The 26,847-nt window shown below is 41.9% G+C and overlaps 1 protein-coding gene and 1 long non-coding RNA gene across 2 annotated transcripts in view; one reads left to right on the forward strand and one right to left on the reverse strand.

Annotated features, from left to right (window-relative positions):
- MAPK1 (mitogen-activated protein kinase 1) overlaps nucleotides 1-13,583 on the forward strand; it is a 35,356-nt gene extending 21,773 nt beyond the window's left edge. Inside the window, exons 4-9 of the mRNA XM_068157277.1 lie at nucleotides 1,601-1,717; nucleotides 3,429-3,543; nucleotides 4,061-4,192; nucleotides 6,254-6,363; nucleotides 7,038-7,165; nucleotides 9,362-13,583. Coding sequence (XP_068013378.1) covers nucleotides 1,601-1,717; nucleotides 3,429-3,543; nucleotides 4,061-4,192; nucleotides 6,254-6,363; nucleotides 7,038-7,154 — 591 coding nt within the window. The 3' untranslated portion in view covers nucleotides 7,155-7,165; nucleotides 9,362-13,583. The remainder of the gene's footprint in view (nucleotides 1-1,600; nucleotides 1,718-3,428; nucleotides 3,544-4,060; nucleotides 4,193-6,253; nucleotides 6,364-7,037; nucleotides 7,166-9,361) is intronic.
- Nucleotides 1,712-26,847, reverse strand: part of LOC137450576 (uncharacterized) — a 32,719-nt gene continuing 7,583 nt past the window's right edge. Inside the window, exons 4-5 of the long non-coding RNA XR_010989604.1 lie at nucleotides 7,999-8,125; nucleotides 1,712-3,278 (exon numbers count right to left, since the gene is read on the reverse strand). This is a non-coding gene — a long non-coding RNA (uncharacterized lncRNA). The remainder of the gene's footprint in view (nucleotides 3,279-7,998; nucleotides 8,126-26,847) is intronic.

The raw sequence follows: 26,847 nt of genomic DNA on the forward strand, positions 1-26,847 counted from the left end.
TAATTCTGCACAAATCTCCTTGCCTGTAGTCTTATCTAGCTTTTTTCTAAGGTTAGGAGGAAGAGATTACAACAGTTTTGTCTGCCTGCACAATAATTTTCTGCAGTCCATCAAGCTGCCCTCCACAGTTTCTTTGCTTCTGTCTTTACAGCAGACTTTTCTGATTATTTGTACTGATTTGTTTTCTGTAAGCTGCATGCAAAGCAGCTGCTCTGTTTCTGTAGCCTGAGAAAACCTTAGCATGCTTAAAAGGGTTCTCTTTGGGTTTGTTTTCTAAGGCTTGGGGGTTCTTAATATGCAGTTAAAATCAGAGGAGTCATCCCATGCAGCGTGATTTATTAATGTCATCATTGCCTTTTAAGTCTCTCTGTTTAACAGTCTGCTGCTGAATCTTGTCTTTCAGTTCTAACTTTTAGTGAGCTGAATGCCCTCTTCCTTAACTGATCTGCCAGTTGTTTCCCAGGCTGTCCCTCCAGGAGAGCACAGGAGCACATTGCCAGGGTACAAAGTTATCAGCGTTTTTGGTGGGATCATCTGTTACTATCATCATTGACTACAGTGAACTGTTACTTCTCTTTCTTATATCCTTAGTGTACACACTTGGCTATCAAACACTAAACTATCATAAAACATGCATCAGAGGAACCTCCTGACCATTTCCACTCCTGCATTTGATACCCTGTTTTTTTAAGAGTACCAATTCTTTCATGCAAATGCACTTTGGGCGTTACCACAAAGTGATGTTTGCTGAGTGTTAGCAAAAGCACACGAGTATGTCTTAACTGCCACTCAACAAGTTTCCCCACTTCTTTTCTGGAAAGGAACGGCAGCTGTACCCCAGCACACTGTCTTCATGTCTTCAGTTTTGGCAATTTCCCTCTGGAGAGAGGACACTAAAGAGCTCCTAAAGCTGCAGAGCTTCCTTAACAGAGTACAAATAAAACCACGTTTTCCCTTTTTGAACTTACTAGTCTAGATCAAAGTTTATTTTGCTTTTCATGGTTAGATAAAACTCTTTTCCTGACACAGAGTTGAGAGAGAGATTTTCTTGTGTCTATTTTTCTTTTTATTCAAGCTCATGCTTCCTTCTGCATCCTGTCATCTTTCCAGTCTACCATTACCTCATGATTGCATAGGATGTTTCTCGTGCAGAGATGCAGCTATCATGGTAGCTTTAGTGGAAATGGGTCTTGAACTTGGCTACCAGTGTGTTGGTAATTTTGCTTTCTGGGAATCTTAATCTTTTTCCATTTTCTGGTCAATTTCTAATAACAGGTTGGAGCACATGTACCTGGCAGAGAAGGTGTTGTTCAGTAAACTCATAGAGGGAGAGAAAGTGTGCACCAGGAACATCTGTTTTTCCCAAACTGTTTGTTTATTCCTCCTGGCCCCTACTGGGCTGAGTCAAATAGGCTTTGTACTTAATCCAAAACATTTTTCTTAGCCTCTGCAATTACTTGTGCCTATAAAGAGGTGCCCATCGCTGTGTCTGTAGGTGTTACCTGTGGGTTAGGGAGAGGGCACTTGGTAATGTTGTGGTGTTGGAAGCTGTATGTCTCTAATATGCTTTTTTTTTTTAATATAATTTCTTTAAAACCAGATTTGTGACTTTGGACTGGCTCGTGTTGCAGATCCAGATCATGATCACACAGGATTCTTGACAGAATACGTGGCCACACGTTGGTACAGGGCTCCTGAAATCATGCTGAATTCTAAGGTGAGAACCACAGTGCAGTCATGCCTCTGTTTCTGGCTGTTCACTTGTCAGTGCTGATTCTGGTCCCTGCCATCCCCTTTCTGTGTTTTTAGGATGGGAACACACATGTGGTAATGGATTTGCAGTAGGGCTACTGGATTGTAAGCAATTTGTGATTCCAGATACAGTTACTGGATACTGCAACTGAGTAATCTTGTGCTTGAGTTCCCAGCTGTCCAGTTCCTTGCCAGTCATGAAGCTTTCTATCAAATGCTCTTCTGCAGAGCAGGACAGAAGTGCTGATGATGAGAGCATTTTACTGCTGCCTTCATCAAGGCTTCCAAATGCTGCCTTAGTATTATCTTGACATCTTGATTTAGGTTTAGAATGTATGATGAGGGTGAATCTGATTCTGAAGGCATGTGATCTTTGGTGTGTGTCAGTCTTAATTGCATCCCCATAGTCTTAATGAAATCAGCCCTTTGGGGATTTTTTTTATGCTTGGAATTGTTCTTATGCCCCTCTCTTGGCTGTCTTAAGGTGTATCCAGCCCCTGTGTGGTGTCAGTGATGGGTAGTGGGTTTCCTTCATAACCTTTGCACTAGTTTCTACAGCCAAACACTTGTTAGCAAAACAGATGTGACATCTGTCTCTGTATTTTGTACTCCCCAAAGACTGTTGTTCCTGTAGGATTATTGCTCCTTGGGCTGTTGGGCTTGATTTGTTGTGGCAATATAGTCTAATGCACTTTTAGCTGAGGGGTTTTTCCCAGCTTATCATAAACTTGCATTGAGGACATGAACACAGGGCAACCTACCCCTGTCTCTGGATATCTACATATATTTGCCAGCAGTTTTCACAAGAAAATATTTACAAGAAAATAATTTCTCAATATTTCCTGGTCTGTAGCCTGATTTCCTTTGAGAATTGCAGTGCCTTGAAAACAAGCACTCAGGTGATCAGGTCTGGAGAAGCCAGTGCCGAAGTGGCTGAGGATCCAGCAAAGTTCTCAGCTTTGGTGGGAAGCCCCTTGCTAATGAAATGGGGCATGTTGGGCAACAGGATATGGGAGAGGAAGGCAAGGGAGCTTACAGGGCCAGGGGTTCTTGAGGTGAGCTCACCCCTGTGTTACCCTGTGCTTCATTTCTTGTGGATGAGACAGATTATCCATACATGTGACAATATGGCAAATTTGTTCCATTCTTCTTTAATTCCCTTTACAGTTCTTGGCCTTCTCTTGACTTCTTCATTACTGCTGTGATTTACAAGTTGGCTAACCCACAGTCTATGTTGCTTTTGCCCCTTTGCTGAAGGCTGCTTATTTATGTGGTGGTAGATCCAACATGGAAGAAGGGTGGCTTTCTTCACACATGTTTAGCATACTCTTAGGAGCTATGGAATTAAGAACAGCTTGTTTCCAAAAGTCATGAAATTTGCTATAACATTAGGGAGTCCTACAGGTTTTCTGTTAGTGGTACGTTTAGCTGAACATCAAGAATCCTTTTGGAAAGGCATATCTGACATCTGTCCTTGCCACCCCTTCCAAGCAGTGTTTTGGTCCACAGTTCTTAATGATTTCATTCTGTACAGAAAAACCAAACAGCATGAACAATCATGACTCATCTAAAAAGAAAAATGTTTCTCTGCATGCACTTTCACAATTTGCTCCAGTAACATGTTGCTGCAATTATGCACAGATTTGACAAGAATGTGGTTTTTGCTTTACTTGCAGGGTTACACCAAGTCTATTGACATCTGGTCAGTGGGCTGTATTCTGGCAGAGATGCTCTCCAACAGACCTATCTTTCCAGGAAAACACTACCTTGACCAACTCAACCATATCCTTGGTAAGCTTTCAGAGAAGCAGCATTTTTACGTCCATCTGTCTCTCTCCATCTTTTCCACCAGCGAGACTGGGCTTGGCTGCTCGCTTTTTTCTCTCACTGGTCAGTGTAAAACGTATGGATCTGTAGGTGTAGCATCTGTTCCCTCTGGGTATTTCTGCAGTGATTTCTATAACAAATCAGGGATCTGGGGGCTAACTAGAGGAAACACAGCAATTCATTCAGTACATCAGCAGAGGCATTGTAAAAAGGAAAAGCTCCAAAATACTAGTTGGTGCTGGTCACGTTTTTAACCATTTCTGAAGACACAGCTCCTAATTTGACCTTCTAAACAGGTTACAAACCTCAAATGCATTTGTTTATGAATGACAAAAAAACCCAAACTTAAATCTTTTGACTGAAGGCTTCTAAAAAAAAATTGTAAAGTCTGAAATACTCTTGCCAGCATTTTTAGTATTGAGGTTTAGCAAATGTGATGTAAACATTTTAATGAGCACTGCTTGCATGTTATTTCTTTCAGGTATACTTGGATCCCCTTCCCAAGAAGATTTGAATTGTATAATAAATTTAAAGGCCAGAAACTACTTGCTTTCCCTACCACACAAAAATAAGGTACCATGGAACAGGCTCTTTCCAAATGCTGACCCCAAAGGTATTTTATGCTCTATTACATTGTATCAGAGAACAATGGTAGAATAGTTTGGGGTTTTTTTAAGCCACCCTAAGAATTTAGCTGTATCTATACAGGAGATAGAACATGCAGGCCTCTTAAAAGGGCAATATAAATCCAACCTAAAGTCATAAACCAGCATGAAATCCTCATGCTGGCTTATCTTTTTAAAGCCATTCTAGTAATTCTGAGATTGTGTTGTGGTGTTTGGTCTTTAACTTCCATGTAAAATGTAACTCCTAACTGGTTACTGTCTTTGGAAGAATCATGTCTTACTCAAGTGTTGAATGGGTGTTGGAATTTGATGCAGGCATTAGCACAATTTGAACTCTGCTTCTAAAACCAGCTTCTTGCTGAGCTGTGTGTAGTCTGTGCAGACTGTGTCAGTTCCAGATCTGTTGATAATGTTGATTCTGCCTCTAGGCAGTACGAAAGGTTAAAATTTAGTAGGCTAAAAAAATTCCGTTATAAGTGGAGCAAAAGTTAGAAAAGAAGGAAATGTTGTAGTCGTTGCCTTCAACAGGGCTTTGCTAAAAGGCAAACAGGATTGTGTTTTGCTAGATATTAATAGCTGTAAACGTGCCTCTTAAATTCTGCTTCAGGCAGTTTCAGGGTGGTTGTATTTCCAGTGCAGTGCTCTACCTGCTCTGACAATTCATAAATCTCTTGTTTTTAAACTGAGATGGCAATTTACTCTTAGCGAATATGTTTGGGCCCTGCACTAGCATGTAAAAGCTGATTTCTGCAGATGGAACTGTGTAGAGCTGATTATCCTCATCATTGAGAGAAACAGCAGTGATTTATTCTGCTTTTATAACAGTGCTCATCAATGTGAGAATTTCACTGTGGGCTTCTGACAGCTCCAATTGTGGCAGTGCTGACACGCTGAGCTGCTCAGGGAACATGCCGTTCGCGTGACTTCTGCAACACCTTCTCAGCTCCATCTTCAGAGCAGCTTTGACAGAGCAGTTTTTCAAAAAGCTGTTTGTCAATCATTTCAGTGAAAAGCTCTGTGCACAACAGGCTCCAGCACGGAGGGAGCATGTGAGCTGACAGTGCTGAGAAAGCTGCACCACAATATTTAATGTTAATCACTGTGCAAGTTTGCAGCCTTCCCAGGCTGCCTTTGAGCGCAGCAGTGAGGTCTGTCTCTTCCGTAGTGCTTGGTATGCACCTCAGCCTGACGCAAAGCTACAACTACTTTGCTGCAGTAAGAAGCTTCTTTAAAGTTCTATGTCATAAATGATGTGGTGGAGAGGAAAAACGGAATGGAATTTAGAGCTTCTTGCTACTGTTACCCTTCTCTTTTCTTGGAAAAGGAAAATGTTACAATCCAAGTAGCTCTGACTTGTAACTTTTGTTCAGCATTTCATCAGACCTCACTCTGGCTTACTGGATCTTCAGGTTCTCCATGGATCCTCTATGAGTTGTCTTCCAGCAGCTTTTTCCTGAATCACATGAATATTCAATAGATTTGCATCCTAGCTGGAGAGTGCATCTGGGCTGCTAGTTACGCTGGGATAGTTCGCTGTGATGAAGTGGAACTCCTCATGACTTCTGGATGACATTTTTTGTCAGTAAACAGCCAAGTTTTCAGAACAAGAGCATATTATGGAATACCTACTCATTTCAGAAATGCTCTGTCTTGGTTTGGATTTTTGGCACAAAAATCCAAAGCATCTGAGTAAAGAAAAATCTGTTGAATTCCTGCTGTAGTTAAAGCCAGATTGTAGCACAGGGTTCTTCTACACGTTTCTCCCCTCACCACATGCTCTGATGCTGAGAAGCCTTCGAAAGGGAGCACATCAAGTGGACTGTGCCAAAGGAAACTAACCAGGGAATGCTGAGAGGATGGGCAGGCAAAGATGCTGTGTTCAAGTTACAGGAGGCAATCTGCTGCTTCTGCTACTGCTACAGCTGGGGAGTTCCAGATGTAAACAGAAATTAGGGCAGCAAGCATTTTCTGTGTAATATCAGTGTTGATAGCACTTTGTACTTTGGAGTCTGTATTAAAGTCTTGCTCACTTTTTTTTCTCCTCTTAGCACTTGATTTGTTGGATAAAATGTTGACCTTTAATCCTCATAAGCGGATTGAAGTGGAGCAAGCTTTAGCCCATCCATATCTGGAGCAGTATTATGATCCAAGTGATGAGGTAAAGATGTTATTCAAATGTAACAGTTGATTAAATGATGCAACAGAGTATTTTCTTCCTTAGTTTAAGAACAGTGTTTCTTCTGCTCTAGTGGAGTTGAAGATTGAATCACTTCAATTTACCCAAATGTTGTATTTCTTCTAGTACAACATTTTGGAGGCAGAGCACAGCTTAGTAGATGCTAAGGTGTGCTCTCCTGAAACAGCAACTTCACAGCTCGCCGTCAGCTTGTTTTGTAAAGTTAGATAAAGGAGGAGAGTAACTGGCTTTGCCATCAGCCTAATCATGTACAGCCTCCTGGCCTGAGTTCTCTGGAGTTTAGTGTACAGTTCTGATGAGATTTCACTTACTTGTGGTAAAGCAGGGGAGATGGAAATAAGCTACTTTTTCTTAAGGGGCAGATCTGTTTATTCTGAGAAATAAAAATGTTTCAGATAATTTTTCTTCACATAGATATTAAGTTGTGAGCCCTTTAAACCACAAATTAAAATATTTGTTAGATTTGAGTGCCTGCTTACTAGATTTGATTTTAAATGTGGTAAACTAAGGTATAAAGCACTCAAAGGACTAATAGAAGCACGTTTTCAGATTTTTCACCCTGTAACAGGGACTCCATCAAATTCAGCTGAAGAGTTGTGTTAAATATGGTAATAATGTACCTTTCTGTTATTCAGCCTGTAGCTGAAGCACCCTTCAAGTTTGACATGGAGTTGGATGACTTACCGAAGGAAAAGCTGAAAGAACTGATTTTTGAGGAAACTGCTAGATTCCAGCCCGGATATCGATCTTAAGTTGTGCATAGGTAAAGTCACAGCAATTCCACAGCACCTGGGCAAGAATTCTGGAACCTTGTTCCCACTAGTGAGATGTGGAACTTACCTTTTCTAGGGATATAATAAGGAGCTGTGAGAAGGTAGCTTTGTGCTTAGGCTTTTGGCCTCAGACCTGTTCTTTTGTGAAGAAACAGTTCCATTTTGTTTACAGCACTGAATTGCCTACAGGGAATCCAAACAGTTGCCTGAGCTATTTACCTTTTGATGTCACGTTTAAGGAATAAGAATTACACTTAAACACTGGTTCTCAGAATAAAAGCTAATGAAACACTAAGTTTATTCAAAAAGCACTTTAAAGGGGGCAATGTGCTTCATATATTGCAGCCCATTTTGTAACATGGCTTCAGATGCTATAAAAAAGCATTCTTCCTAAAATGTCTTGTACAAAGGAGAAATATCTTAAATCATTTTAATGGGGGGGAAAAAAAACCAACACAGGGAAGCTTCAGTAGGATTTCACTTCAGTTTTAAGTAGCTCTGAAACAGTACTGAGTAAATAATACTTACAAACATAGAATGGTTTGGGAGTGACCTTTAAAGATACCTAGTCCACACTCACTGCAGGGAGCAGGGACATCTTCAACTGGAGCAGGTTACTCAGAGCCTTGTCCCACCTGACCTGGAATGGTTCCAGGCATGGGAAATTTAACTCCTCTCTGGGCAACCTCTGCTGGTGTCTTGCCACTTTAATGGTAAAATACTTCCTCCTTCCACCTAGTCTTAGAAAACTTCTATGACACTAATAGTTCAAATCATCAGTGTTTTGTGTCTGAAAAAGAAAAGCAGAAGAGGGTGGCCTTACCTGGGTTGTGTGGTTTATGGCTTAAAAGTAGTCCCTGTGCTACTCTCCAGCAGCAGGGTTCCACAACCACAGCTTTCGTTGATTGTCCAGCAGGAAGATTTAAGTTTTGAGCCAGTGAAGTGCCTCCCTGCAAGAAATCCATCAAAGAAAGAAACAGAGTAACAAAGACATCCCAACAGGTGGAGGACACTTCTGAAGAGACAGTTTTCACTTAAGAGCAACTCCTGCTGCCACTGGCTTGATTATTCAAACATATGGAAGTTCAGAGATGAAGTAATTCTGCTCTTTAGAAACAGTGTATTGAGTTTATTTAGGTTTACTAGTTAAGATCTGAAACTGCATTAATAATTCAAAGTTAGGTAAATCTGAGGTTCACACCTCAGCTGGACATTGTTAGCTGGACATTGCCAAGATGCAGACCTGGGACACAGAAACAAGTTTCTTGTGTTCCTTCTTTTCCTGAAGGAATTCTGTATAAGAGGCTCTGGCAGTGCCTGAAGCCAGCCTGGAAGAAAATGGCATCAATTTGCAGGTGTAAGATGAAACCTGTTATTGATGGACCATAGTGTGAAGGAAGGAAGAGCAAACATACAACTTTATAGTAAATCATAGTTTAGGATCTCTCCTGTTTGCCTCTTTGCCATATTTACCCAGGTTGTATTAGGGATTAAGGGATAAAGGGATTAGGGATAAAGGTATCAGAGATGCGGTGCTGCCAGGAATTTCTGGTTTGCTAAAAACGTTACCTTTAGACAAGGAGCTGACATGGCTTGGCTGACATGATAATGAAATGTCAATATTGTACTCAACCCAAAAATGATCTGCTGGCAATTTGCCCCAGTCACCTGTGGTTAGAATGATTACAATTATTAGCTGTGCCACTCCTCAACAGGTTAACCATCAGTTGTTGACATCCTCCTGAAGGTCATTCCCTAGGAGTTGGCTTGCAAGGGACAGTAACAGCTTCTTCCTGTGTGTTGCTGTTTCCCTGAGCACCCCTTGGCTGCATCAGCTAGCTCTTCTCAGGGGGGGTTAGCTCTTAAGATTCACAACTTTCCTCTTTGCTGTAGTTTCTGGAATTAAGAAGCACTGTGAAGAAAACATGTTCTTCAGATTACCAAATCTTGTACTTCATTAGCTACAATTAATATTCCTAATCCTTTGAAGATTAAATTCATGGTTTAAAATGTCACGTACTGATAGTCACTGTCTCGGGCTTTTTTCTTTTCTTTTTAACATGTATTGGTACTGCTCTCTGTGGTAAACATAGCATCTCTAAAGGATAGGGATAGGAAACATGCTTGGGTGGAAGGGTGATGTTAAAACTGTCTTCACTGAAATATGTCTTTGCTCTTTTTTGTAGGACAAGGACTTAAAGGACTGGGCATGCTCAAACGTTGCTGTTCCTCTTCCCAGTTCTTTATTGTTGGTCATGTCTTGTGGCCTCTCTCAGCTTATCCACTAACTCCTTTGAGCCATTCAGGAGGGCAGTTCCTGGTAGTTTTGGCTTTTCATGCTTTCAGTGAATCTTTTAAGCCTGAAGAATTGTAATTGACACTCCTATGCTAATGCCCATTGTTGACCTGTTGCAGTACTGTACTGTAAGTGCACCTACTGCTGGCCGTATTTTAACTGCTTGCTTTCTGGTTTGAAAGATGCAGTGGTTCCTTTCACTCCTGGATCAATATCCAAGAAGAGAATTCATTAACCTCTAAGAAGTTTACACCATGAACTATGTTTTTCTGACTTTACTGAAGTCGCTGGCATTTTTTTTAGAAAAGCTACTATTCAGGGCACTTTAAGTCAGTGACATCCCAGATCTTTTTTTTTTTGCACTTCCTTTTTTAACTAGAAGTGGTTAGCATCCAGCGGAGCTGATACCATTATGCTATGGATTACAGCATAAGTCGTGTTCATGTTAATCTTGCTTATGCACTTGTTTGGGTGTCCTGTGCTGTACATACAGGTATTCTATACAGTGTGAGAACCACATAGGAACCCAAATCAATTGAATTCATCTAGAAACATTTTTCCATGTGTTGACAAAATTTGTACCTTTTTCTCCCTGCCTTTTCTAAAAGAGATCACTCAAAGTTTAACCAGGGTGGAGGCGTAGTACTTCCAAAGCTCATCCCGTGTAGTAGTGTTTATAAGACTCGTGCAAAGAGAATGAGTGGCAGCTGGCCAACTGCTGTTTACTCACCGTGTGGTGGAAGATTAACAAAGAACATAATGGCATGATGACCCAATGGGGAATGCTTCTCTCTGGGGAAGGCATCCGTATGAGGTGGCAAGCGAGAAACCAAAATCTGATGTTAATAAACTCAGTCTACATTCTGCATACCAATGAAATGCTTCAGATGAGGATTGATAGTTTTAACATTCGAATCTAATCACTGACATTTAGAATTCTTGCAGAGAGGAACACTGCATCTTTAAATGAGAAAGTTTGATTTTACTTTTGCTCCTACAGCATGTCAGCATCTCAAGTTCATTTCTTGCAACCTACACTATGGTGATTTGTAATCAAGCCTCCATGAGCTCGTGACATGAAGTACTGTTCTGTTGTCAAGTACTATCAAACTTTTCTGATAATGCTGAGTTAGGACAACCAAACAAAGCTAGCACTAAATAACGTTTAAAATTGTATACCTTTTAATGATCTTTTCAAGTATTTGTTACTGAAATTGTATAATGTGGAGTTTACTAGGTGTTATGTTCCAGTGCAGTGCCTCCTTTTCTTTCCCCACTGCTCTCTGTGGTGAGAAATTTGCCTTGTTTAAAATAATTACTGTGCCCTCGCATGACTGTTAAAGCTTTCTGTGCAAAGATGATTGTCTAAGTGCCACATGCCTATGATTGAGAAAAAAAAATAATCTATTGTTACCTCTGAGTTGTGTTCAACTGAAATGCTATTCAACAAATAACTTAGGAAAAAATAGTTCTATTTTTAGCTTTTCATATCTCTGCTGTCTTTTTTTCTCATTTTATTTTGGCAGCAGTGAAGAATGGATTGTATAAAGACTGCTTGCTAATATGAACAAAATGCACTTGTAATTCCTGGAAATAAATTTAAATCTTATATCTTCACATTAACATTAAGAATTAGTTTTTGGTTTCCTCTTGGGTAATGTGTTTGAATGGAAATCAGGTTCAGTTTCTACTGTAGTATATAAGGATGCTTGCTGGTTAATAACTCCAGGCTTCCTCATACCATTTAGTCTGCTCTTCAAAGAAATCTAGAAAGCCATTAATGTAGACTTCAATAGATAAGGGTGCTTACAAGATTCCATTTAAACATTTTCTTTTTCCTCTAGTTTTAGCATTAGTCTGCCAAAACTAATTTTTTTTACTAAGCAAGGGTTCATCATTAAAGGGCATTTTCTATCGGGAAGTTCCTGTGGTACATAAACCTCTGTTGCGGGGAACAAACTGGGAGCATTGTCAGGACGCTGCACAAGAGATCACTGAGCGGAGGTATGGAACCTATGCTAAAAACATTTCTACAGAAATATGCACTTGACTGTTGATGCCAGTGTAGCGATGTCTCTGGGCATTCCTGCACATCCTTACCAAAATGCTTTTCTCCTCACTTTGGGAAAGTTGAAATCTTTCTAGAATCTCTGTTTCTTGTAGGATCGTGGCTACTACAGGAATCACTGCTGGCACGGTTGGAATGACGACTGTTACTGAATTAGTTTGTAACGCCTCACTTGAAGGTTATTAAGGAGAAACTTTGGCAGCTTCACCCTTTTCTTTCCCAGTTCTTTTCTTCATACTTGCATTAATTTGGGATTTTCTGGGGAGGTGCAGACCTGCCCTTGCATTGTCTCTCCAAATGAGAAGCTGAGGGTTTGCTTTACCTAACATCTGGTGCTTTCAGGCTTTCTTCCTTCACTATTCTTGCTGAACCTATCAGTAACCACATTCATCAGCCTTTGACTGACTCCAGTAAACATCCCTGGGTTCAGTTTGTTGAAGCATCAAATGCAGAAGCTGCTTTCTTTTGTTTTTTAGAGTTTTGAAACTAGTTGAAAAGAAGGTGCCTCTAACAACACTGTTAGGTCAGTGATTTCAGCATTTGACATTGATTTTTGGGCTTAGTTTTTTTACGTTCTTGTTGTTCTTTATGTAGCTTTTATATTTTAGAGCAGAGAACAGCAACTCTCAATCAAGTAACATCCATATTTCATGGTAAAGATGTTTTGGGAATAAGGAATGTAAACAATTCACTGTCGGAAACATTCCAACCTTGCAGCTGAAAAACAACATATGCAAACATCAGATTCTCCTGGATGCTTTGGCAAAGGAGCATCTTCCTCTGCTGTGCTGACTGTCGCCAGACCCTTCCTGATCCTGATACCACGTTCTATCAAATCTGAAGTGTACAAAACACTACATGGGCTGAGCTGTGTGGTGGCACCGGGAGCTTGCAGGAGTAGCAGTGGTGACATAACTTGGCAGTGGCCAAATGGAACCCGAGGAGCTGAGCTTGGTTTTTGCCTTGCGGAATGAGAAAAATGAGAAAAAAAACAAACCACCCCTGTAATATGCTACGATATATTTATACCATGTCCAGGTTGTTTGCTGAGCAACTGTACTATAGATTTAAACTTTATTAATATATATTTGCTTATGTTAGTGTAGTTTATATAGTCCTTGGTTACTGATAAATTTATTGTGTTGTTACAGCACCGTGATATGGTATAAATATAGTTCTATACATACACAACCGTGTGCTCACGAATCTGGTCCCTCGCATAGTACTTTTATATTTGTACAGCGATGTCTTCAAGCAATCCCAGATTTTAGGGGAGATATTTTTGTAAATGCAGTGGTTTAAACAAAAAAAAAAGAAAACCCCCAAACAATCCTTTTACTGAGTTTTAAATACGTTTGTGGTTCAAAATGGTTTAGTTAACAATTGAAATCAAGACACTAAATTAGTGAAAAGTGCACATTAGTAAAGTGAAGCTTACAGTGGTTTTTGTAGCATGTGCTGTGATCAAACTAAAGTGAAATGTCAGAGGAAGTGTAAAAGTTGGGCTACCTTTGTAAATCTATAACAAAATTCTAAAGGTTGCAGCTGGTTTACTTACTATTGTTGCCTTTTCTTGTGTTGTATCAGTGTAGAGCACTCAGAATACTCAAAACTGCTTTGTCTTTGCTTTGTACTGTTGGTGCCTTCTTAGTCATGTACCCCACAAGTCCTGCATAGCTAATTTAGTTAATGGTAAGTTTAAAGTAATAAAAATAAATTAAAAAAAAAAAAAGAAAAAAAGGCAAAGGAAGATTTTATAAAAAGGAAAAAAAAATTTCAAAAAGGAATCATTTTCTGTATGTTCTTACTCACTGTAACAATTAAACGTTTCTATTGTGACAGCTTTGTGATTGGGTTCATCTGTATAGATCAGTTGTAAGTAGCAAAGGTTTATATTTCGTCTTATTCTTTTGGTGTTGTAAGCGTACGTGGGTTTCTTTTGGAGATCAGGTAACTTAATGTTCTGTTTTGGTTTTGGCATCTGAACCTTCTTGTAAAAACAAATGCAAAGAAAATCATTAAACCGTGTCCCTGTATTACCAAATCGGCATAGTACTGTGCGTGTCTAGAATGACCGGCATTGGGGTTTGGAGCACCCAGGGGTGTCACGGTAGCCACGCTGAACAGTGACCGTCACCGCAGCGCTGCAGTCGTGAGCAGCCCACATTGAGTATCTGCAAATGCTCAAGGGTGGTTGCTTCGCTGTATGACTTGGCCAGCTGGAAAGCAAATCGGGGAAGCCATCTGAAAACATGAGTGAAGTTTATAGACTGGCAGAAATGTTTTATCTTTAGTGCAAGACAGTTATGAAGTCATCAATATTTTGAAGTGCTGAGCAGAGATTCTAGTGGTACCTAATGAGTCACAGGCTCTTTGCCACCCTGTGATGCTGTTCATACAGCTCCTGTGCTGTTCCCAGCAAGTCTTGAAAATAGTGGCTCAAGCAATCCTTAGAGACCAAATGGCTTCATCCTTCTACAGAAAGGTTTTCAGCCAAGGATTGGGAATGTGAGTTCTGGGAGATATGCAAGTAAGCTTACATCACTTGTCATGGGCTTTTCACGGGTTTCTTTTTGGTTTTAATCATTATTATTTATGTTTTTAGCCTAAAATCAGACTGTGCCAAAGAACTGAACTCTTAAAAGGTGTGGTTTGGAGCCACAAACTTCTCTGATTAACATGAAAACACAGAAAATGTGAGCTGAAAGTGAAGAGAGCTGAGCTGTGACTGACAAGTCTGGAAGACCTCTGAGAATTGGCTTGTACAATTAATCTCTCCATGCCCTCTTTGGCTTTCACAGCAGAGTATGTTTGGGGTTTTTTGGTGTTTCCCCCGCTGCAATATTACAGAACTTGGTTTTTGCCAGAGATAGGTTTATGCATGTTTTTTCTTTTCTGTGGACTGGAGCTGCTTCTTGCTTTCCTTGTTACCCCTGGCAGAATGCTGTGCTTCAGTGAGTTACTTCAGGGTGTGACTACACTGCAGTCTGTCTCAGTGGAGGTTTTGACAAGCTGCTGATTGATTAATGTTCCTGTAATCCTTGTTGAAGTAGAGTTTGAAATACCACGTATTTCCTGTGTTCCTGTGTGTTCACTGGTCAGTGATCATTGCAAGCTTCAAGTGTGTTTGCACTCTTAAACAGTTGAAGTCAAAGACGATAGAGGTGGGAACTTGGGTCTGGGTGTGGACTTGGCCTATTTCCGTGCCCTTTGGGTGCTCTGGAGGCTTGAGCTGGCTGTGCTGGGGGAGTTGGTGCACACAAGCACTCCTGAAGGCTTGTGAGGAACTGCTTTGGAGTAAAGCTGTGTTTATTGGAAGAGATTCTAGTGTGGGTTTGATGGCATCAAGCTTTGTAGATCCCTATCCTCAAGACTCCCTGCAGACCAAAGATGCCAGCTTCTGTGTTATGCACATTTCTTTTTCCATTGCTCTTTCAACTGACTTGCAGATATGTAACATTTGATCAGCTTCAAGAATAAGGAAACTATCTGAGGCATGTGGAAGACTTAGGAACTTCATCACATCTATATGAGCCATGTCTGTTGGTTATCTTGGTCTTATTTCACCATTCATGAAACTTCAGCAAGTTCTAGAGCTTGAACTCTAGTTGCAAAGGCAGCTCTGGTGAAGCAGCAAACCAACATCCTGGTGCTTAGCCAAGTGCAAGTAGTGGCCGATTTCTCACCTCCCCTCAGAGATGTGGTCTCAGTCATGGTGGTCATGTGAAAGCTAACCTTGGGAGCTAGATGTTGGAACTGTTCTGTAACCACTCTCTTTCCTCTTTACAAATCACTCACACTGATGACTTTCCTTCAGGTGTTTCCCAGATCCCTGCCTCTTTTTTCACTGTATCTTGCTATTGATCATTTACTTTTCTCTGTCTTCCTATTCAAACTGAGTCTAAACAAGTTCCAGTTGTTCTAAAAACCTTCTATAGGATTTGTGAGCTTTCTGCTGATAACAGATTCCTGATCCCCTTGGTTACACTGATGTAAAAGCAGTGAAGAGGTAAGAATGAAGGTCTCCTGAGACTCTTCCCGTTGGAAGCACAACATGTGACCTGGTGACTGGGATTTCTGGGAAGGAGATTCAAAAATAGACAAAAGGAACAGAAAGGAACAATGCCTTTGGCTACAGTGTGGCACAAAATCCAGTTCCCTTGTGCTTTGTTGTTGCTGTTGGCAACTTTGCTTCAACGCCAGTGGTCCCTGGTTCAAACTCTTCTCCTTTTGGCTCTAAGTGGTTAAATTGTGAATAGTGAAAGCTCCCTGCTGCTTCCCTAAAATTGCCTCCCATCTTCCTCTCAGCACAGACCAATTTCCTGAAGTTCCTTCCCGTTCTATCTAATGAATTTATGTGATAGAGAAGTGTGTGATCCTTCAAGCTTTTCATTTGGTGCAGAGGTAGCTTATGTTAGTACAGGAAGGCTGAAAACAAGAGCCCTAAAGTGTTCTGAGTGTCCAGGAAAGAACAAGAAATAGGACTGTGGAATTTCAGCATTTTTCACCTAAAAATACAGAATTAATACTTTCATTTAACTTGTGAGCCTTACGTGTGCTCAGCTGTAGTAGTTCTTTTCCATGTCTCCTTCCATTGCTGCTTGGACTGGGCTGACCTTTGATCTTGCTGAGTTCTTGTCTTCCACGGAGCTGCTCTTCCTCAAGGGTTTAATGCTTTCCATGTTAGTATTTTTTTCTCCAGAGTCTTTTGCTCTTCTGTGAATGACTTGATGATTTAGCTTCTTTGTTCTTGCTTTCTGTATCTTGCATGGGTGTAAATTACCTACAGTCTCATTGCTCAACTTGTGTTTGCTTCTGTAAAGCTGAGCCAAGGGCATTGCTGTGCTTTGTGGAGCTGGGCCGGGGTTGCAGGCAGCTGACTCCTGGGCTACTGGCTACAGCTGCTGACTCGGGGGAAAAGTTGGTGGTGCAGAGCAGCAATTGTCCTGCAGCCCAGAGTGGCACCAAGGTGGACATTACACAGTGTAGTAGTGATCTGTGAATTCCACAGATCAATCTTAATGCTGACCTTGAACACACAACCCAGAAATAACAGTGGGAAATTGTAGTCTGTGTAGCTATGATGCATGCTTCAGCATAGCTGAGAACCAGTTCAGCATTCAGGCTTTTAGTGCAAAAAAGAAACAATAAAGCCCAGTGCTGTAAGAGAACTCCACAGAAACTGTTAACATCTGCTTATTACTAAAAGCCTTGAGATGCACCTTTTAGGGATTTTTGTTGCTGTTAGCTGCAAGACTAAATGGCTTGCTCTGAAGATGTTTTTCTGCCTTAAAACTGCAAATGCAAAAATGCTGAATGTCCAGACTTTTGGTTAGAAACTCTATCAAGTGAACTGGGAAGGGTTTTTTCCATCAAGCCTGTCTCCCACTTCACTTGATTTCAATAGCTAGTACTTAAGAGAAATGTTGACTATAAAACCTTTCTATCTTCCTGGAAGTGATGACATTCATAAATATTCTAACTTGTTTTTGAGACATCACAGACTCAAAGAGTTCAGACTGTAGACTTTGTAATACATTCTGTGTTTTCAGACAGCTTTTTGTTAGTGTTTGTCCATGTACATACTTCTGCAGGCTTTTTGAACAGGGATGACCACAGCTGTGGAGGGACCACAAACCTTTGCAAGTCAGCTTACACACTCAGAAGTACTGACATGAAGATTGTTGCTGTCACTTTAGCTATGTGGTCTAATCCTGTGTTTTCTCTCAGCTGCAGCACAAGTGCAATGCTGCAGGCAAAAGTGTGGGGATAGAAGAACAACACAACTGTGGTCGCTTCTGAAGCATTCTTTTGTAGCTAAACTTAATTTATAAGCTTGATTTTGAGCATCTGTTTGGTATTTGGGAAGAACTGTACTAAGCTGTTTTTACAGCTGACTTGGTGACATTTCTCTAAGTACAATACACTGTTGTTCCAGCATGGCAAAGGTCTGCATAATTCATGTGTGCTCAACTTAATCACTGGTTTTCTTCTTGTGACAATAAATGGCATTGTACCAAAAGCAATATATCCTGTGTCTAGTTAGTAGTGGAAATAATTATTCCTTTGCAGCTTTTATTTTCATTGTCTTTCCAGCCACCAGCATGGATCATGTGCATTGACAGTTGCTTCAAGACCATTAAAGATGTCTGGAGGGGGGTGAAAAAATGGGTCCTGAGTGATGCTTGTTTGCTTTCTGGCTGCTCTACTTCGAAGCAGAAAAGGGTGCATCTGATGCTGCATTAAGCATAGTTCCTTCCTCCATCCATCTAGATTTAGAGTGTTCCTCTGGAATTGCTCCTCCACATTTTTCCTCTTGAGAAAGGCCCAGGCTCAACACCAGCAAGGTTAGAGCCAAGGATGATAAGAGAGCAGAAGAGCTTTATTTCTCTGCTTGACTTTGGGATTCTGCTAAGCTGTACTCAGCCTTATGAGATCACAGCACTGTAAAAAGACTTGTGGAATGCTGCAACTGGTTTTGCTCACCAACTACTTAACTTGAGACCAGGTAAGACCACACAGGCAATATGCAATGCAGGGAACTCTCTAGTCTTAAGTTCTGTTTCTCCTGGCTCCTAGTAGCAATTCTGTTCTACTGGCTCTGCATATAAACCAGCCCTTCCCAAAGAGGGAAGCCTTGTTTTTCCTTTCTGGGTGCTCAGGAGAGCAAGATATTAAGACAGTCATTTCCCCACCACTTGCATTTGGCAGCTAGTGTGTAGTGTTAATCATACTAAAGTATCACTGTACAAAAATTTTCATGCTGTAGAAGTATCAGGGCTGAAGACCTTGTTCTTCTCATCATGTTTATTCCTCCTTGCTTTCAATGTCTGTAGAAAAATACCACCTCTCAGTTATAACTAAAGAGCTTTTCTGCCTTTTCTGTGCACCTTTCCCTTTGCTGCCTCCTACTCCTCTTAGCTGTGACTTCTCTTGCTGCTAATGGTGTTCTAAACCAGTAGTACTACAGGTGTCATGTGGTAACTTGTAAATAAAATTACTGTAAACACACAGTGAAGTTATTTGTGGTGCTGCTCTGTAAATGTGTGACATTACCTAAGCTGTAAACCTTAACTGTGCTCTCCTGAAGGACCAACACGTTGCACTTAGTGATTGCACAGCCATGTCTGTGCCTTCTACAAGCAGCCTTTCAGTGACTAGCCTCCACAGCAATCTGCTCCTAGTAACGAGTTCCAGACAACAGCACTGACAGCAATTATTTCAAGGCAGGAACTTCGCAACACAATTTGCTGGATGACAGCAAATCAACACTTATGTCAAACTGATTGTCAGTGGAGCAATAATACATTTTTATGTAAATCTCCCTCACAATGTGTGTAGCAAGTAGAGAGGGGAAGATTACTTATGGTTGGAAGCTGATTAGGAAACTGTTGCTGGGGTAGTGTTTTGTCCTTGGAACCTATCAGATCTAGCAAAGGACTGACTGTTTCCTATCCAATTGAGAGGGTGGTGGGAAAAAAAGTGGAAGCAGCCTGACCTGTGCAGAGAACATAAAGTGCTATGTTTTAGTTAAAAAAACAGATACACTGCTCTGCTGTGTTGCCTTCATGGATGGCATGCTGTCCAAAATGGAGCAACAAGTGCTGTGTGGCTGGCTCCAGGGTGTGCAGGCAGGAGAAAAGGTATGGAGCTGTGGGGATGTTTATACCAGCAGTGTTCCCCTTTTCTTGTAGAAAGCAGCCCTGAGGAGCTCTAATTAGCAGTCAGATGTTAAGCTCTTCAGAACAATTTTCCTTCTTGTATGTATGTGTCGTGGTGGGCCTGTCACTGCTTAGTGTAGCAGTAGGCTAAATGTAATGTTTAAGGGGTTTCATGCTGTTTCTTTGGGGGATGAATGTTACAGGCAGTCTTGTGGCATGCTTCAGGAAAATATTCAAATGGCTGAATTTTCTGCAGTGATGGAGAGAGAAGCAGCTTATCATTTCCAGCTCCCTGAGGATGCAGTCAGCTGCCTTTTGTGTATGCAGGTAAAAATCATCTCCTCATCTGTACCATGGGAACAGGCTGGTTTTGAGATGCATGCCTGAGCAGGGGTGGGTGTGCAGGGAAGCAGAGGGGAAAGATGTCCAAAATACATGGTCCTTAACACTGTTTGTCCTGTTGCGTGCCTTTAGGGAAGCATCCTCTGGGGTTCTCTCTTTCCTGGCCCTCTGGCTTCACTCCCTGTTTTTTCCTGTTGGTGCAGACTAAACGATGTTGCTTGTCAATTGCTTGTCTGTGACCTATTAGATTTTTCTCTCTTTTCCACTCTTTAAGTTCATCTGGCAGCAGAGTTATTCCCAACTTAAACTCTGAAATCAGTTTTTTGTTCTGTTCCATCTTCTTTTATTTTGAGGTGTGTGTGACCTGTTGGTAGTTATAGGAGATGAATGTTTTGCTAGGCAAATGACACTTCCTTGTGAGACAGCAGTAAAAACCTTGGCAAGCACCTTTGCCTCCGCTTGCTTTGTTTTGTACAATGGAGCTGACAGAGAGCTGAATCAGAACAGATTCTTTGCTTTCCTTGTGCAGTGTGGTGACAGTCATCATGCTGATTTGCAAGAAACTGTTTTTAGAGAACTGCTCAGGTTTAGCAAACATTTAGTGCATTCATCTTTAAGAATAATTGTCCTAATGATCTGCAGTGCAAGTGCAGCGATGTGAAGGGACAGAGGTCTGGTGACAGGCACGTGGCACTTGCACAATGTCTAGTTTGGAGTTCTTCTGATACTGCCCAGGAGGGGCAAAGCAATTAAGGGAGTTGTAACTCTTCTAAAAGATGCTGGTGAGCCAAAAAATGCTCTGAGGTGCTGTCTAATAATATTAGCCATGTTCAGAGTTTAAGCAGTGCCAAGTAAATGAGCAAAGAACAAGTGATGTGCCCCCAGCTTGCCAGATGCGGACAACCAACAGCTGGGCCAGGATCCTTCATCACTCTGCCTCAGGTACTGCCATAGTCACAGCTGGTCTGTAGAAGGTGGCTCTGTTAACAACTGTGGGTTTGACTACAACCTTCCTTCCTACTTTTATCAAGTAATTAAGAAAATGCTTTTTCATTCAAATCAATCCTTTAGAGTTGGGGGAGAAAAAAATGACCTTTCAGCATTGCTGGCAGCTGGACATGGTAATATTTCTGGTTCTCTATGATTCTATAGGCAGAAAGCCTCTCATGGTCCAGTCTGAACTTCAAGCCTCATGATACTTCACTCCAGCCAGCACTCTCATTTTGAAGTTGGCATGGTGTCAGCAGCAGATTCAGCTCAACCCCTGACCACTTGCTTATACTTTCCCAGTTTTTGCAGACTTTAAGGAATGAGTGATAAAGATTTAGACATGGAGTTTACCTTTTCTCTTCTGTTCACTTTCACCTATAGGTCGTGCAAGGTGCTACCCCTCACAACTTGCTTATTTTCTGTTTTGACTGGAAAGTATTGGGAGGAAAGGATGCAGTTCCCTTCTACAGGGCCTTTAGCTACCGCAGAGTTGCAAACAATGAGCCCCACCTCGCTCTACAGGCTGCCCTTCCTGGCACCACCATAGTGTGTGCTGTTCCTGCTCTCTGGCTAAGCTTTCAATCTTCTTGTGCTACCCGTTTGCACCTTTCAAGCACTAGATTTTACACATCAAGACAATATATATTCGAGAAGGGGGGGGGAACATTTTGTGTAACAGTCACAATTAATTTTGTCTGCAGCTAATTCCCGCCCCCCCGCAATGGAACTGAAAATAGGCTCCAGAAGGGGGGACGGGAAGGAGGGGCGGGGAAGAGACAAAATTTGCCCTAGAAAAAATGTAACAACACTTTTTATTCAGCCTCTCACTAGAAACCTTGCCTCCGTGAAAATCCAAATAAAAGCTGTCAAAGGAGAAGCACAACGCTAGCTCAGACCTCCAAAGCTCTCCTGCCGGTTGCAGTAACGCAGAGGTGTTGCAATGCTTGCGGTCTGTAGTCTTGCCATCTGCTGGTGGGAAGTTGTGTGTGTGTGTGTAAATAAAACCCTCGCTGAACGGCAGCTAAACGGGACCCTTGAAGAGCAAAATTTGTAAGAAAGAGAATACCTAGAGTGTTCTGGAAAACATCATACAAATTCTCAGGTATTTAGCTGCAACCTTTGTCAAAGGCTAAGCTGGTGATGGTTCAGAGCAGAAACAGACCTCTAAACTGCTAAGGAATAATTCATGGGTTTTATGTGGCAGGTTTGGGATTTTGGTTGGTTGTTTGATGTGTGTTCTTTTTTTAGAGCAGACTGAGTCTCAGTAGGTGTGCAGTGTGACTGGTCAAAGCTGTAGAAATTAGGATTAAAAGAGAATGTTGTGTGGAGATTAATTTGATCATTCTCCCCCGTTTTCCCTCGTTTCTGGTGTGAGTCCAAGCAATTCCAACCACCTCTGACTAAAGTACACCACCATGTTAGGGACTGAAGCCCAGAAGCAAGGTGAAGCATTCTTAATCTAAATAATAATGATGATTATTAGGCCAGTTATGATTGTCAAACTTAGTAGATCCTGTTCTTCACGCCTCCATGCCTGCCCACCTCTCTTTGTGCATACTGACAGCAAGTTGAGCTAAAGGACTGTAGCTATAGTACTGTGGCTTCATAACATGAAAAATCAGCTTTGCTAAACTGCTGCTGGTGTTTTAAACCCGCTGCTTATATGTGACTTTATTTCTATCTTGTAATCATATCCAAGGGACTCCAGAATCTTGTTTGTAGCAGCAGTGAAGTGTCTTGCAGGAGGTTTCTGGATTCTGATGCTCTGGGGAGCCTGCTGGTTCCAACAGTTATTCTGAAGGCTTTGCAATGGTTTCCATGTGCTGCCTCCTACTCTGCTCAGGTACTTTATTTGCCCTGCAGTTCTTCGAGCTGTCAGAGGAGTCTCCTGAGTAGATGTGAGTTACTCTGTGCTTGTGTGCCCCTGTGCCTCACTGAGCTGCACAGAGTTCTCAGGTGACAGTGGCTGAACAGGGTCCTGATAAGGGTACCAGGGGCTACTAAAGCAAAACCCAGGATGCAAAATGGGTTTCAAAAAAGCAAAAGGCAAGGGCACCTTTGGCAGTTATTGTGCAGTCTGCCAGCACTTGACAACTTTTTTTTAAATACACTATTGCAGAAAAAGATGCTGAAGACTGCAGCCCACAGGCAGAATGGATAAGGTACACCTGAGTGTCACTGGTTCAAAACTTCAGTACTGATTGAGATGGCATTGCAGTATTTGCATTTCATCTTGTATTGCCAGCCAGCCTCCTGTCCCAGCACGCTGCAGAACTTGCAGCAGCAGCAGGAATTGTGACTGCATGCTGTGACATAGTCCGGGTAACTTTCATGCACTGTGCTGGATGCTGCTGTCTGGAGCAGATGTCAGATAGTCTTACAGCTTCCTCCCACCCTGGCTTCAGCCACTTAAAATGCTGACCATGCTGTGATTGCAACAGACTGGCCACCCCATTCCTCCCCTGTCCCCTTCCCTGTGCTGCTTCACTGGGCTACAATCTACACTGGTGACTGTGCCAGGCTCAGAAAACAGTTTGACAGCCGTATAAGTACCAGAGCAAGCAGCGAGCAGCTGTACAGCCCAGGGTGCATGTGTAATGTGTGCAAAGTGCCTTCTGACCAAGTGACACATTTACTTAATGCAAGTAATCTAGCAAGGAATTCTTCATCTAAAACTGTAGTGCAGCTGTAAACAAATTTGATTTATGAACCACACATGATGTGCAGCAAGAAGGTTGGGACTTTGATACTGTAAATTAGCTACATGTCAGTTGTGCAAGCCTGCACTGATTTTCAGATATCTAAGCACATCTGCAGGAGATGTAAAACGGAATTCTAGATCTGGAATGTGCTCCAGCTTGACACATACTACAAGGCTACTTTGTCACTCAGTTTTGGGTGTTATGGATGCTCTATATGACATAGCAAGACAGAGTGTTCTTGCTAGGCATGTTTTTGGAAATAGGCACTTTCTTTGTTTCCACCTTACATGGATCAGGGGATATGTCTTTCACATTAGGACTGACAAAATAGGTGTGCAGCTAGCCTCATCCTGTCATGTAACCAACTCTGTGCCAGTTTCTGGAAACATAACTTGTACTCTCTTGATCTGTGACAATATTTTTAGAGATGAATGCAATTTCCAAAGTGGCTGTTAGAAGCTTTATCCAGTAACATACAAGCTGATATACAACAGAACAGAAAACCCAGCATCCCCTGTCAGCTCACTGCCTTCCTGCTGTCAACACTGAAGGTGCTAGAAGTGAACTACTTACTTTTTCTGCAGTCTGACAAAAATACAAAGTTATGCTATACACCAAAATATGAACTTACATAACAGAGCTGAAGAAGGGACTTGCTGAGCAGTGGTCAGTGAGTCCAGCTGTTGGTGGCCTTCCATATTTTCTGCTCTGTGTTTTGGCGTTTCCTATACTGAGTTCATGGTTTGGGTGGTCAAGCTGTGAAATCAGGGCAGTTGCTGAATACTCTTATTCTAGTTCAGGAATGGCAGGAAGAGGTGAGCTGAAAGGTGTCTGCTCTTCCATTCAAATGCTAGCATTTCATTTAATGACAACCACATGAAGAATGTTTGTTGTAGAGAAGGGAGCAAAAACCGCTGCCAAACTAAACCCCACTCTAGCTGGGTTTATATTCCAGTCGAAATTCTAGGCAGTTCTTGAAGGTGTCGAGCACTGTGCCTGGCCAAGGTGTGTAATGGTGAGGAGGAGAATGAGGATGTAACCAAATGCTGTGTACCGCAGGGCAGTGGGCAATGCTTGCCTGAGTGAATCCTGTCTTTAACCAGTCTCCGTATTTCTCTATTGCCAGAATCTTATTTGTTCTAAAAGCTATAAAGGACTTTCACACCTTTTACCAAGATTTATGTAAGGACGCCAGCCAGAAAATCCAACCCGTTAGAAAGAACTCAGGACAGTTTTAGCCACGAGGTGGAGCCAGCACAGTACCAGAGACATCCCACTGGCGGAAGGAAATCTCGGATGCTATTTTGTCTCTAAATCCTTCAGCAGCTTTAAGAGGATTGGTCGCTTCTCAGTTACTGAGCTAGCACTGGAGAAAGCAAACACCATAAATACCTAGTAGTTAGGGCACAGGATTCATATATAAGTCATTCTGACCCACAAATGCAACTCTGGCAGCTAATCCGATCAAGAAAAACAAAAATCAGTGCTGCTGCTTTCTTGCTTAGATCGAAAGGCAGGAATAGGCAGGTGTTTGTGTTCTTGAAGTGGGAACAGTTCTGCAATGCCTTTAGGGATCATAATGATGAATCAGTTGAAAGTCTGGCAAGTAACCAGGCAGACAGATAGGATCTTCCAACTGTCTAAATAGTATCATAGTATCAGTCAGGGTTGGAAGGGACCACAAGGATCATCTAGTTCCAACCCCCCTGCCGTGGGCAGGGACACCCCACACTAGATCAGGCTGGCCAGAGCCTCGTCCAGCCTGGGCTTAAACACCTCCAGTGATGGGGCCTCAACCTGGACAACCCATTCCAGGGTTTCACCACTCTCATGGTGAAGAACCTCCTTCTCATGTCCAGCCTGAATCTCCCCACCTCCAGCTTCATTCCATTCCCCCTAGTCCTATCACTACCTGAGATCCTGAGAAGTCCCTCCCCAGCCTTCTTGTAGGCCCCCTTCAGATACTGGAAGGCCACAATGAGGTCACCTCGGAGCCTTCTCTTCTCCAGACTGAACAGCCCCAACTCCTTCAGTCTGTCCTCACAGGAGAGGTGCTCCAGCCCTCTGCTCATCCTCATGGCCCTTCTCTGGACACCTTCCAGCACCTCCAGATCCCTCTTGTAACAGGGGCTCCAGAACTGGAGGCAGTACTCCAGGTGGGGTCTCACCAGAGCTGAGTAGAGAGGGAGAATCACCTCCCCTGATCTGCTGGCCACACTTCTCCTGATGCAGCCCAGGATCTGATTGGCTTTCCAGGCTGCAAATGCACACTGAGAGCTCATATAAGAACAGAGAACTCAAATTTAAGAACAGTCCTGTGCTTGAAAGGGACACAAATCGCTGCTGGAATCCACAGTTCAAGAAATCATTTGATAACTTCGAGCAGGATTTGAGCAGAGAGAGAAGCAACTTAGAAATGGAGAGATATGCTTTATAAAATGCTCGAAAGGATGACTTGCTCTTACATCTGTGGTGAGTCCTGTTGACTCCTTAGTCTTATAGATGATTGAAAAACAGCTGAAAGATAAAACTAAATACATGCAAGGGAGAAATAAAACGTGTATATTTGTCAAGAAGAATAGTTAATGACTGCAACCAGGAATTATAACTTGTAGGGACAAGATGTTCTAGGATATTTTCCTAAGGGATGTTCTGCTTTAAATGACAACTACTATCAAACAGCTTCTATCTTACAGCAAGTTGCACCACATGATTATGGTAATCCCTTTGACCCTATTTATCTGTGAAACAATAGAATATGCTTGTGCTGGGTGCCCTAATCTGGATAGAAAATAAGAGTGGAAATAGAAGTTTTAAAATGAGAAACACACCTCTTAGAGGAAGAAGGGGGGAAAAGAAAGAAAGAGAAAACAAACCAAACCAAACCCTAAACCAGTAAAAGCTTGAATTCCTGCCTTTAGTCAACTGTTTTGCATACAAGCAAGCAGGAGCAGAATGTGTTTTTCCAAAACATGTGTCAATAGAAAGCTAATCTCTGCTTTTCTCCAGCTCACAAATCACAGGTTTGACTTCTCAGATAAGTAGTAGCTAGCTAACAATTAGCCAAGGAGTCTACAGCTCCATGAAACAGATGACAAGTCTATATAAAGGTGGATTTTTGGATTTGATAACATGTATATGTACTCTGAAAGTTTATGTAGCTGTTTTCATTCCACAGCCTTTTCCTTTTGCCTCAGAGATATGTCTTCTGCATTCTTTACTGCTAAATACAGGTGATGCATTTGCTTTTGTGCTCTAAAATGCTGCGGCCCTCATACAGAGCAATTAGTCTTTATGTGTTGCTGTGCTGTTTTGTTGTGCTGCCACTCCTGTTTGCATGCTAAATGGAGATTCAGATGTTACAGTGTGCTGTGTAATTTACTTACCAGGAGTCAATACTGACGATGCCATTTTCAGTCTAATGGTGAAGTGCAGCCTGATTCTTGCCTACAGCCTCAGCGTATCTTGCTGGAGGCACAGCCCAGTACTACCCAGCCACTGTCAGGGGGTTTCAGTCTTTGGATATGATCTAGACAACCCTCCTCCCAAAGGACCTTGGGATAGTTTAACATAACTACTACTTTTTCAGAGATGAGGGGGAAGTTACAGAACT

This window comes from Melanerpes formicivorus, unplaced genomic scaffold (genome assembly GCF_026170545.1).
Source record: "Melanerpes formicivorus ecotype bairdi unplaced genomic scaffold, bMelFor1.0.p_v2 SCAF_36, whole genome shotgun sequence".
Taxonomy (NCBI): Eukaryota; Metazoa; Chordata; class Aves; order Piciformes; family Picidae; genus Melanerpes; species Melanerpes formicivorus.